This window comes from Equus asinus, chromosome X (genome assembly GCF_041296235.1).
Source record: "Equus asinus isolate D_3611 breed Donkey chromosome X, EquAss-T2T_v2, whole genome shotgun sequence".
NCBI lineage: Eukaryota > Metazoa > Chordata > Mammalia > Perissodactyla > Equidae > Equus > Equus asinus.
The window spans coordinates 61,281,866-61,295,985 of record NC_091820.1 but is presented as its reverse complement, the minus strand read 5'-3'; the positions used below and the strand labels follow the sequence as shown (position 1 = coordinate 61,295,985).

Below are 14,120 nucleotides of genomic sequence, written 5' to 3'. Positions count from 1 at the left end.
TTTCTACCTGCATCATTTCTAGTTTTATATATTTGAGCTTGCTAATTCTCTTTTAAATAGGATCACCTCTATTTCCAAAGCCTTCTAATGCATTCTTCATGTCATTTTTTTGAGTTGTTTATCTCCAGAATTTCTATTTGTTCTTTTTTTAGAATTTCAGCCTAAAAAGTATTGATAAAGTATTCCTTCTGTTCATTGATTTTATTCCTTAGCTCATTGAACTGTCTTTTAAAAAAGTTTTCTTGTAGCTCATTGTTGTTCTTCTTAACAGCTCTTTTGAATTCTGAAAGATCACAATCTTCCATGACTTTATATTGATTTCTTGAGAAATGTTATTTTCTTTTTGTGATGCTTTGTTCCCATGGCTTTTTTTTGGTGCTTTATCAGTTATTCCCCTGCTGGTATAGCAAATACTGTTCTTATTTAGGTATACCTTTGTTTGTTTTGATTCAAACTTTTCAGGCAGTTGGAGATTAGAGGTTTGCCTTTGTTTTTCAGCAGGTGGTGCTATAGTATAGTTTTTGGTTTTTCTTACCTGAGCTGCTTCTGGTTATATTTTAGGATCTGCACGTTCCATCCTCCACCACCTCTATTTGGTCTGTCACTGGTACTCTCATCATCACTTCCTGTGCCTCTGGGGGTCACTGATGCCTTGCCATCGCTGATGTCACTGTAGTCGCTGACTTTGCTGCCCAGAGTACATGGATGGCTAATGCCTCTGCTGCATTTGAGATCACCAGGGTCAGAAGCTCTGCCACCATGGCATGGGGATGGGGAAGGAGGGAGGGGGGTTGGGTTCCTGGGGCACCACCTCTGCTGTTGCCCATTACTTTGTGGTTGCAGGCACTGCTGTGGTTGGGATGGTCTGGGTTCTCTAAATGCCTCTGCTGCTACTACCAGGCTCTGAGCCGCAAAGGGTCCCAGGATCACAGGGCTCTGCCTCTGCTTCTACTCTGTTCCCTGTGCCTGCAGGTGTCACTGCAGCTGACTGACTGGAGGCGCATACATGACTCCACTGCTACCTACTGGTTTCTCTTGGGCTGGGAGAAGCTGGCTCATCTGCCATGGTTGAGGGTCTACTGGGCCCTCCCTTTGCTGTTCCCCCATTTAGCCTCTTCCTTGTGCTCCACTCCACCCTCCTTTGTACATACTGGTGTGTGGATCTCTCCAGCGTCCTGGTGTGTTGGGCAATGTAGCCTTTGTTGGGTTATGGATGTTTTTCTCACTGTAGATTGAGAGAGACAAAGGGATCCTCTCATGCCACCATGAGGATTACGTCATTCCTGTAGTCCCTCTCTTAAGGAGCTAAAATCTAATGGTAAAAACAGATATTAAACAAGTAAATACAGAAATTTAAGTTCCCAGGAAATTGAAGAAAAAGTATTTCTGTGATTTAGTAAGGGGTTGGTCTAATGTCTCTACCCCAGAATATCTCAGATAGCTCCTTAGTATGTCTACACCATATTGCTCTTTATCAGATAATTAGTAGGAAAAAAAATCCAAATTGAAGGGGAGAGATAGGAAGGGGAAAAGGTTTTAACCATTTTGACCATTTTTAAGTGTATAGTTCTGTGACATTAAGTACTCATTGCCATGTAGCCCTCATCACCATTTTTAAAAATAATTTTTACCAGTTTTGTTGGGAAGCAAGTTCGTGCAGCAACTTATGTTGTGATGTCAGAAGTCCCTCTCCACATAAATTAAATTTTTTTCTTTTCACTTACCATCATTTAATAAACTTTAATAAACATTTTCATATTACTATATAATCTTTATATTTATCGCTTTCAGTTCTAAGATAGTCTGTCCAATAAGTGTCATAATTTACTTAATTATTTCTCTATTATTATATGTTGAGATTATTTTCAATTTTTCACTATTATAGATAATCTACAGTGGACATCTTGATGGCTATGAATGTTTTAAAAATTTCTTTGGGTTAAATTCCCATGTAAAATGAGTGATTTCAAGGGTATACGATTTTCCTATTTGAGAATAATACAGTGTATGATATAAATACTATTTATGTAGTATTATTTCTTCAAAGTAGTCATATTTCTTCACCTAAATATTAAAGTTGGTAAGTACTTATTAACAATATAAAGGTTGTATTTATATTTTCTTTCTACTAAAAGGGAAACACTTTTTTACAGGTAGTAGTGTAGTTATTTGAGTGATCAGAATCATACTTTTAACAGCTGTTGAGAGATAAGTCTCTTCTTGCTAAAGAAAACTTTTCAAAAAGGAAGCTATATTGTAGCTTTTTATTTTCATCTCATGCTTTCCTGCATACTCGTGGAATGCAGTGCTGTTAGTGGTTTTTTTTTTTTTTGAGGAAGATTAGCCCTGAGCTACTGCCAGTCCTCCTCTTTTTGTTGAGGAAGACTGGCCCTGAGCTAACATCCATGCCCATCTTCCTCTGCTTTATACGTGGAACGCCTACCACAGCATGGCTTTTGCCAAGTGGTGCCATGTCTGTACCTGGCATCCGAACTGGTGAACCCTGGGCTGCCGAGAAGTAGAATGTGCGAACTTAACCACTGCGCCACCAGGCCGGCCCCCAGTGCTGTTAGTTTTAAATTCTGACCAGTTATACTGATAACACTTTTTGTTATTGTATTCATTGTAAATATGATAAATTCTTATTTTTTAGGGGGGAAGAAACCCTAATTACATCCTGTACAAGTCATAGGCAGATGGTATCTTTATTTTTAGACAGATGCATTGGTTGTTTAGGTCACTACAGTAATTAAAAAGGAACATTAGCTCTTTATTTGCTACCGTACCACACACTATATCAGTGGTTTAATAGTACATTTATCAGTAGAATTCTCTTTTTCCCCAAGCAAATTCTTACATGGAATATTATTACCTTGGGCCTTGGTTGCTTAAAGAGTGAAGAGTTATTTCCTCCTTCCCCAAGTGCAACTAAGAGTCACCACTAAGCTACTGCCTCATTTCCAAGCTCCAAATTAAATGTTTACAGAACCCATGGATCATTCCAGGGTTCCTTTCATTTTGTAAATATAGAATACCTAACATACGCGAGGCACAATCAGATTGCCAAGGATAAAGAAGTTAACAAAAGAGAAAATGTCTCTAACCTCCTAGAGGTTACATTCTTGTTAGGAAAGGCCAATAAGAAACAAACAAGTAAATACATAGCAAAAAATGCAGTGGAGAAACAATGAAATGGTGTAAAAGTGATCGAGAATTTTGGAGGACAGTATGTAGAGTGCTCAGGCAAGGCTTTACTGATGAGGTAACATTTAGGAGAGATCTGAAGGGACTGTGGGCCATGCCGACATCTGGAGGAAGAACATTCCAGGTAGAGGAAACAGTAAGTGAAAATGCACCAAGAGGTGAATGTGTTTAACGTGTTTAAGGAAGAGCAAGACTTCATATGTGGCTGAAGCCTGTAAGTGAAGGGCAGAATGGGGAAAGGAGATGAGATCAGATAGGTAACTTTATAGGGCCTTGCAGGCCATCATAAGGACTTTGAATTTTACTCTGAGATGAGTTTTACTCTGAGGTTTTTGAAAGAGGAGTCATGTGATCTGACTTTAATTTTAACAGAATCACTTGGGAAGCTGTGTTAAACCAGACTATAGGGGTCAAGAGTGGGAGGGAGACCAGTTAGGATGCTATTTCAGTAATCCAGGTAAGAATCAGTAGTGCTTAGACTAGGGTCGTAGCAAGGGAGGTGCTAAGAAGTAATTCAGTCCTTTACGTATTTTGAAAATTGGGCCAGTAGGGTCTACTCTTGGACCAGATAATGGGGTGTGAGAAAGACAGACGGGAGTCAGATGACTCCAGGGCTTTTGCTCCCAGAGAGTGCTTCATGTTGTATGGTAATTATGCTTGTCTCTGTTAAAGTCTGTGTTCATTGAAGACAGGCTTACTATTACCCATTTTTGCATACTCTGAGCCTATCAGAGTTGGACGTGTAGTAGGTCTATAGTAAATAACTTGGTGAATTGGCAAGGTAATACATCACTCTTATCTGGATCGTCTCTGGTTCTTTTCTGTAGAGAATGATGCCCTAGTGATACATTTTCTTATATGTCCATTACATTTCAGTGCTAGGTATATACTGGCACTTTTTATCTTTCTTATTGTCCCCCTTTCTTTGTTTCTAGGATTCCTTCTTATTGACTTGTCTTTAACATATATATGGGTAGTGAGTATTTGTGTTCCTTGATTTGACTATAGTTAAGTATAATGTTGGCTTAAATATATTTTTCTATTGTCGTTATATATTAGTTTTATTGGTCAGATTCTGTGTTCTGGTTGTGCTTCATTATCTGAAATGCTATATTACCAAAAAGTTATATCAATTTACTCTATTGCCATGAATAAATGGAAGCTGCCTACGTTACTATGTACCTGTAATACTGTAATTACATTTTCCCCATCTTTAATGGGTAAAAACAGTTGTCATTGTTTTAATTTGTATTTTTCTGACCACTGGTAAGGTTGAATGTTTTTCCATATGCTTGCTAGTTCGTATCTAATTTTATAAGTTGTCTTCAGAAAACTTTTGTCTTAACCATCAATCAGTTCGGTTTATGTTTTGATTACCTGCTACTACTATTACTATTACTACTACTACTACCACTACTACTGTTGTGTATTGGGCACTGAACTAGGTTCAAGGGGTATTATAGGAAATCATGTTATCGGTTCAAGGGGTATTATAGGAAATCATGTTATAGAGAGTGTTCAAACACATATAATATGTGCCATAATAAAGATAGATGTAACTTGCTATGGGATCATGGATGATAATATTAAGTACTCGATAAGCTTAATTACTATGTGACAGGCACTGTTCTAAGTGTTTTTTTTCCCCCTTATGTTAACTCATTTAATAAACAACAGTGCTATGCAATTGGTGCTGTAGTTATTTTTATTTTTACTTAATTTTTATTGTGTGAGGAAGATTGGCCCTGAGCTAACATCTGTTGCCAATCTTCCTCTTTTTGCTTGAGGAAGATTGTCACTGAGCTAACATCTGTGCCCATCTTCCTCTATTTTATGTGGGGTGCCGCCACAGCGTGGCTTGACAAGCAGTGCTAGGTCTGCACCCAGGATCTGAACCTGCGAACCCTGGGCCACCAAAGTAAAGAGCATGAACTTAACCACTATGCCACGAGACCAGCCCCTTTACTCATTTTTAAAGACGAGTAAGCTGAGGTACAAGGAGTTTAATTACTTGCCCTGAGTGAAAATGCTAGTAAATAGTGAAGCTGGGATTAAACTCAGGGAATCTGACTCCAAAGTCGGTATTTTTGATTATTAACCTATACCGACTCTGTCAGTTTTTCAGTGTTGGATTCACAGAAGTGGTAGTACAGATTGTTCATTTGTGTTACCACTGAAGGGTATGTTGAGGTACTTTTTAAAATATTCATATCATATTCCATTCATTTATGATTAGTATATTTACTTTAATAATTATCCTGTTCAAGTGAACAGTTAATGCAAATGTGACTTTAACCTCTTACTTTTTTATTCAACCATCTATCTCAAATTTTTTTCCCTTTAGGTGTGTATGCCTTTTTTTCCCAACTGAAATAAATACAAGCCGTAAATAAATAAATAGCCTTTCTTAGCCATTACTGAGTTTTCAGCCAGGAAATTCTAGGTTTTCAATATAAGTAAAGATATGGGTAAGTAATAAACATGTTGAAAAGCATCTCTTAAACTAATGTACTAAATTTAAGTATAAAATTTGCCAAAAGACGCAAATCTCAGTTTTGTGAACTTTTTTTTAATGTTAAGACTCTGGTGTGTGATGATATGTATTTTGCTTGGATGGGAAATAGTGGTATTATGTTTACAGTTAAAGAATTGGAATGAAAATTATGTATGATAAAATATAGAAATGTCTCAAGCATTTAGGTCCTTGGTATTTTTGTACCAATGTAAATCTTGGGTAAAATTTCACCTCACTGTCCAGAAGTTGACATGTCTGACCACTGTTTATCTTACAAAGTCACAATCCTTTACTTACTCACACATTCACATAATTGTCATGAAATAGGAACATATGCTGATATTTGTGGCTAGACTGTAGAATAGTTTTTGGCACATAATAGGCATTCAGTAAATATTTGTTCAGTGAATGATTAAACGCATTCTATATCTCTGGTTTCTATATGATCAGTATCGACTTGTTAATAAGAAGAGGCAAACCTGGCCATTTACAGATTTAAATAAAAGCAAGCTTCTTGAGCATAATGCAACTTAATCATATTCTTTTGACCGTCTTAAAGGATTCTAATCAAGGAAATCTTTTAAGAAATTCACATGTAGATGAAATACTTTTTTTTTTTCTTTTTGGTGAGGAATATTTGCCCTGAGCTAACATCCATTGCCAATCTTCCTCTTATTTTTTTGGTTTGGCTTGAGGAAGAATAGCCCCACGCCTGGGATCCAAACTTGTGAACCTGGGCCACCAAAGTGGAGGACGTGGAACTTTAACTACTTGGCCATGGGGCTGGCCCCGGAAATACTTTTTAAAAGTTCCTTTGCTATTCAATATCTATTGGAAGGAAGTCTGTGGTGAAGTTATTTGTAATACAGTTTCTTACCCCTTGATCAAAAAAATGTACGTTTTGCTATGCAAATAAAATATATATAACCAGCTTTTAAATGATGAGCAAGGAGGAAGATCTATTACTACTGTAGAACAATATATCAAATCTCCTTTTTCTTTTCTTGTTAAATTTTCAGGTGAAGGGAAGTGGCTCCGAAACATTGACTATTACCGTTTAGATGGTTCTACTACTGCACAATCAAGGAAAAAATGGGCCGAAGAATTTAATGATGAAACTAATGTGAGGTAGGAAATATTTTCTGTATGTATAGAAAGTTTTTAAAAAAATATTTAAAAATCTATATACAGTAAAATTCACTCTTTTTGGTGTATACTTCTGTAATTTTTGACAAATGCAAGATGCAATCAAGATATAAAATGATTTCATCACCCCTCAAGAAATTCACTCATGGAATCATAAAATTTCTAGCTTTTTGAGTCTCACTTCTTTGACTTAGCAAAATACACTTGAGGGCCGGCCCAGTGGCATAGTGGTTAAGTTTGTGCACTCTGCTTTGGCGGCCTGGGGTTTTCAGTTTCGGATCCTGGGAACGGACACACCGCTCATCAAGCCATGCTCTGTCGGCATCCCACATAGAAAGAATATAGAGAAAGGTTGGTACAGATGGTAGCTCAGCAACAATCTTCCTCTCACACACACGCACACACAAAATGCATTTGAGATTTATCTATATTGCTGCATATGTCAATAGTTTGTTCCTTTTTATTGTTCAGTAGTATTCCATTGTGTGGATGTATCACTGTTTGTTCAGCCATTTCCACTTGAGAGATATTTGAGTTGTTTCCAGTTTTTAGAATTAAAATCGAAACTACTCTAAACATTCATCTGTAAGGTTTTGTGTGACCCTTACATATTTACCCAAATGAAATGAAAATCCAAGTGTGCAATTGCTGGGTTGTATGGTAAGTTTGCATTTAGTTTTGTGAGAAACTGCCAAGCAGTTTTCCAAAGTGGTTGTATAATTTTGTATTCCCGCCAGCAGTCTATTAGAGTTCTAGTTGCTCTGCATCCTTGTCAACACTTGGTATTATTGTGTTTTTTAAAAAATTATTTTACCCATTCTAATAGGTATGTAATGGTATCTCATGTGATTTTAATTTGCATTTCCCTAATGATAATTGATGTTGAGCATCTTTTCATGTGCTTATTGGCCATTTTTATATCATCTTTGGTGACAAATCTGTTAGAGAGTTTTAAAGTTAAGAAAGTATTCCTGATATCTTTACCTGTTGTAGAAATTTGAATCTTACTTTATACCACTATATAGGTATAGGGTGTGTTGTATATGTGTTGTTGATAATTACTTTTAGCTTAGCGATTACCAGACTTGAACTGCATTTGGAAGGGGAAAAAATATATATATATATAAGCATATGTACACACACATTTACATGTGTGAAAGCATGACTAAGAAAAGGATGAAGAGGGGCTTGCCAGCTGGTGTAGTGGTTAAGTTCACGCACTCTGCTTTGGCAGCCCAGGGTTCACGGGTTCGGATCCCAGGCGAGGACCCACAACTCCTCATCAAGCCATGCTGTGGTTGCAACTCATATGCAAAATAGAGGAAGGCTGGCACAGATGTTAGCTTAGGGCCAGTCTTCCTCACATAATAAAAAAGGATGAAGAGATGGATTTACTGCCAAGATGGCTGAGGTATGCCTTAATACATGTTTTAAAGCTTGAAAGATATTACACTGTGTGTGTAAAACATGTTTTAATTCTAGCAGAGTCCTGAACTACACCTAAGGTTAAGTCTAGAGAAATTCCAGTCAGACCATAGGAAGAGTTAATTCTGTTAGATATTTAAAATCTATAGAGTCTGGGATACCTTACAAAGGAATGGTTTGAGTACGTAAAGTTATAAAAGCATATGATTAAATAACTTTTAAAAGAATACATTTTATATTGTTTGCCTTTTTTTTTTTTGAGGAAGATTAGCCCTGATGTAATATCTGTTGCCAATCCTCCTCTTTTTGCTGAGGAAGACTAGCCCTGAGCTAACATCCGTGCCCATCTTCCTCTACTTTATATGTGGGATGCCTGCCACAGCATGGCTGGACAAGCGGTATGTAGGTCCGTACCCGGGATCCAAACTGGTAAACCCTGGGCTGCTGAAGCAGAACATGCAAACTTAACTGCCGCACCATCAAGCTGACCCCTGTGGGGTTACTCTTGAGTAGCTAAACCTGTGCAGATTAAATCTACAAATGTTAGAGATTATGCCTGTCTGTCTATATTCTTTTTCTCATGATTCAGTAATTTTCAGAAAATAGAATATAAATATTTGTTTATGGTAAAGCAGTTGGAAAGACACATTAAGATAAACTTTAGCATAATAACCGTTTCTAATATTGTCTTATGTGGACAGGAAATAGTTTTTCACAGTCTTAGGGTCTCTGGTTAGCTTGATACTGTTTCTTTCTTAACTTTTTATTTAGAAATAATTATAGATTCACAGGAACTTGCAAAGGTAGTATAGAGAGGTCCTGTGAACCTTTCACCTAATTTTCCCTAATAGTTAAATCTTACATACCTGTAATACTAAAAACCAAGAAATTGACACTGTTTGATTGTATGTGTATGTATGTCTTTTTATCACGTATGTAGAGGCTCTGGTAACCACCACTGTATTCAAGATACAGAAATATTCCATCACCACAGAGATTGCTCTCTTACTACCATTTTATAGTCACACCCATCCTTACCACTACCCCCACCACTATCCCTAACTCCTGGCAATAACTAATTTGTTCCCCATCTTTATAATTATGCCATATCAGGACTGTTATATAAATGATCTACATATGTAATCTTTTGAGATTGGCTTTTTTCGCTCAGCATAATGCCCTTTAGTTCCATCCAAGTTGTCCTGTATATCAATAGTACATTCCTTCTTCTACAGATTAGTATGTATTCCCTGGTATGGATGTACCAGTTTGTTTAATACAAACTATGCCGCTATTGCAGGGAGTTTTGGTTGTTTCCAAGTTGCGCTATTGCAGATAGAGCTGCTGTGAACGTTGTGTACAGGTTTTGTGTGGACCGAAGTTTTCATTTTTCTAGAGTAAATGTCCAGGAGTGTGATTGCTAGGTTGCATGGTAAGTGACTATTTAGTTTTTTAAGAAACCGCCAAACTGTTTTCCAGAGTGGCTGCACCATTTTACATGCCCACCAGTAAAGTGTGAGAGATCAAGTTTCTCTGCATCCTCACCAGCATTTGGTGTTATCACTATTCTTTATTTTAGCTGTTCTGATAGGTATGTAGTGGTATCTCATTGTGGTCTTAATTTGCATTGCTTTGGTGGCTAGTTATGTTGAACAATCTTTTCGTGTGTTTGTCATCTGTGTATCCTCTTTGGTGAAATATTTCTTCACGTCTTTTGTCCATTTTCTAATTGGATTGCTTGCTTTTTTATTGTTGAGTTCTGAAATTTTTTTATGTAATTTAGATGAGTCATTTGTCAGATATGTGGTTTGCAGATATTTTCTGACAGTGTACGGCTTCACAAGGTCTTTCACAGAGCAAAAGTTTTTAATTTTTATGAAATCTAGGATTGTCAGTGTTTTCTTCTTTTTTCATGCTTTTGGTGTCAAGTCTAAGAACTCTTTCCCCAAGCCCTAGGTCCTGACGATTTTCTCCTGTGTTATCTTCTAAAAGTTCTATAGTTTTATATTTTATATTTGACTCGCACATAAGATGTGAGGTGTAGGTTGTGTTCTTGTTTTTTTTTTCCTATGAATGTCCAGTTGTTCCATCACCATTTGTTGAAAAAGCCATTCTTCCTCCACCAAATTACTTTTGTGAAAAATCAGTTGGCTATACTTGTGTGGGACTGTTTCTTGGTTCACTATTCTATTCCATTGGTCCATATGTCTGTCCCTCTGCCATTTACCACATGGTCTTAATTATTGTAGCTATATAGTAAGCCTTAATATCAGGTCCAGCAGTATCTCCACTTTATTCTACTTTTCCAAGTTGTTTTAGCTAGTCTAATATCTTTGCCTTTATATATAAATTTTTAGAATACTCTTCTCCATATCTGTAAAAATCTTGTAAGGATTTTAATAGGAATTGCATTAAACCTGTTATCAATTTGGGGGGAATTAATACCTTTACTATTTTGAGTCTCTTGTGAATGCTGTATCTCTAGTTATGTTGATCCTTGATTTCTTTCATCACCATCTTTGGTAGTTTCCAGCACATATCCTGTATATGTTTCATTAGATTTACGCCTAAGTATTTCATTTTTTTGAGTGATTGCAAATGATATTATAGTTTTAATTTTGGTTTTCACATGTTTGTTGCTAGTATGTAGAAATGCAGTTGAGGGGCCGGCCCTGTGGCCGAGTGGTTAAGTTCGCGCGCTTCGCTGCAGGCGGCCCAGTGTTTCGTCAGTTCGAATCCTGGGCGCGGACGTGGCACCGCTCATCAAGCCATGCTTAGGCGGCGTCCCACATGCCACAGCTAGAAGGACCCACAACGAAGAATATACAACTACGTACCGGGGGGCTTTGGGGAGAAAAAGGAAAAAAATAAAATCTTTAAAAAAAAGCAAAAAAGAAATGCAGTTGATTTTTTTTTTTTTTTTAAAGATTTTATTTTTTCCTTTTTCTCCCCAAAGCCCCCCGGTACATAGTTGTATATTCTTCGTTGTGGGTCCTTCTAGCTGTAGCATGTGGGACGCCGCCTCAGTGTGGTTTGATGAGCGGTGCCACGTCCGTGCCCAGGATTCGAACCAACGAAACACTGGGCCGCCTGCAGCGGAGTGCACAGACTTAACCACTCGGCCATGGGGCCAGCCCCGAAATGCAGTTGATTTTTGTGTTGATCTTTTATCTGTGATCTTGCTGAACTCACTTATTTGTTCTCGGAGTTTGTTTTGTAGATTCCTTCAGATTTTCTACTAGACTATTATGTCATCTGCAAGTAAGGATTAGTTTCATTTCTTCTTTCTGATCTGTATGCTGTTTATTTCCTTTCCTTGCTTTATTGCACTAGCTATAACTAGCTTGAGTGATATGTTGAATAGCAGTGGTGAGAGTGGACATCTTTGCTTTCTTGATCTTAAGAGAAGAGCATTCAGTGTTGATTAATTATGATGTTAGCTGTAGATTTTTGGTAGATGCTCTTTATCAGGTTGAGGAAGTTCCCCTCTTATCACTTCTATTCCTAGTTTGCTGAGAGTTTTTTTTATGAATGGGTGTTTAATTTTGTCTAATGCTTTTTCTGCCTCGTTTAGTATCATCTATTTTTTTTTCTTTAGCCTGTTAACGTGGTATATTACATAAGAGTGATGTTCAAATATTGAACCAGCCTTGCATCCCTGGAATAAACCCCCTTGGTCATGGTGTATAGTTCTTTTTATATAGCACTGGGTTCCATTTTCTAATGTTTTGTTGAGGGATATTAATGAGATATTGGTCTGTATCCACTTGTTTTTATACTGTCTTTGTTTGATTTTGGTATCAGGATAGTATTGGCCTCATAAAATGAGTTAAGAACTGTTTTCTCTTTTATTTTCTGAAAGAGATGTGTAGAATTTGTGTTAATCTTAAATTTTTGGTAGAATTTGCTAGTGAAACTTTCTGGCCTTGGTGATTTTTTTTGGAAGTTTTAAAATCACCAATTCAATTTCCTTAATAGTTATAGAACTATTCAAATTTTCTATTTCATATTGAATGAGTTGTAGTGGTTTTTGGTTTTTGAGGAATTGCTTCCTTTTGTCTAAATTTCAAATTTATGTATAGAATTGTTCATAGCCTTCCCTTATTATCCTTTTGATGTCTGCAGAGTCTGTGGTGATAACTTCTGTTTCATTCATGGTATTGGTAATTTGTATATTCTCTCATTTTTGGTCAGTCTTACTAGAGGTTTTTCAAAGAACCAGCTTTTTGTTTCGTTGATTTTTCTCTATTTTTTCTTCTATTTTCAATTTGTCTTGTTTTACTTTATTTAGCTCTTTTCTACTTTCTTGAGATAGAACCTTAGATTACTAATTTAAGACTTTTCCTCTTTGTTGATATATATAATTTTCTTATTATATGTCTTTTATAATAAGCATTTAGTGCTGTAAATTTTCCTTTCAGCACTGTTTTAGCTGTGTCATACAAATTTTGGTATGTTCTATTTTCATTTCCGTTCAGCGTATTTTTTTTTCCTTTGAGACTTCCTCTTTGACTCGTAGCTAGAAGTATGTTGTTTAATTTTCAGGCATTTGGAGATTTCCATTATTTTTCTTTTACTGATTTCTAGTTTGGTTCAGTTCTGTTAATAGATTATACTCTGTATGATTTCAGTTCTTCTAAATTTATTATGTTTTGTTTTATGGCTCAAAATATGATATATCTTGGTACATCGTACATGGGCCCTTCAAAAGAATGTTTATTTTGCTGTTGGGCGGAGTGTTCTGTAAATGTTGATCATATCCTGTTCTTTGATGGGGTGCTTGTGTTTTTCTTTATCTCTGTTAATTTTCTGTCTAGTTGGCTATTGATTTTTGCGAGAGGAGGGTTGAATCCTCCAAATGTAATTGTGGATTTGTCTGTTTCCTCCTTCAGTTTTCGCTCCTCATATTTTCAGCTCTGTTGTTTGGTGTATACACATGTAGGATTGCTATGTCCCTCTCTATTCCTCATAATTTTCTTTGCTCTGAAACCTACTTTATCTCATAGTGATATAGCCATTCCTGCTTTATTTTAATTGACATTTACATGGTACAGTCTCTCGGCATCCCTGGGGAATTGGTTCCAGAAGGACCCCCCAGAGCTGCAAAAATCCATAGATGCTCAAGCTTCTTATATAAAATGGCATAGTATTTACATATAGCCTATGCATATCCTTCCACATACTTCAACTCATCTCTAGATTACTTATAATACCTAAACAATGTAAATGCTATGTAAATAGTTGTTATACTGTATTGTTTAGGGAATAATGACAAGGAAAAAAGTTTGTACGTGTTCACTACAGACACAACCATCATAGGCCTTTCACTCTGCGGTTGGTTGAATCCACGGATGCGGAACGTGTGGATATGGAGCACTGACTGTTTATCTTTTTTCATCCGTTTATCTTCAACCTACCTATTTTGTTATATTTGAGGTGAATTTCTTATAAACAGCATATAGTTGGGCCATGTTTTTTCACCCGCTCTGTTAATCTCTTTCTTTTAAATGGTGTATATAGACCATTTACATTTTTTTTTATTGAAGTATAATTGACATATGACATTGTATCAGTTTCAGGTCTACAACCATTTACATGTAATATAAGGGTTGAGGCTGCCATTTTATTTTTTTGTTCAATTTATTCTTTTTCATTCTGTTTTCTTTTGTTTCTGATTTCTTCTTCTACCCTGCTTGTGGGTGACCTTTACCTTTTTTAGAATTCCATTTTGATTCATGTATAGTGGTTTTTAGTATTTCTTTGTCTAACTTTTATAGTGGTTCCTCTAAATATTACGTTACATGTACATAGCTCATTACAGTATATGTAC

General features: G+C 36.5%; 1 protein-coding gene across 15 annotated transcripts in view; it reads left to right on the top strand.

The window, feature by feature from the left end:
* The window catches only part of ATRX (ATRX chromatin remodeler), a 241,434-nt gene that overhangs the window by 183,998 nt on the left and 43,316 nt on the right, over positions 1-14,120 (top strand). For all 15 annotated transcript variants that reach the window (XM_070502810.1, XM_070502821.1, XM_070502817.1 and 12 more), the window contains one exon: positions 6,739-6,847. In XM_070502810.1, coding sequence (XP_070358911.1) covers positions 6,739-6,847 — 109 coding nt within the window. The remainder of the gene's footprint in view (positions 1-6,738; positions 6,848-14,120) is intronic.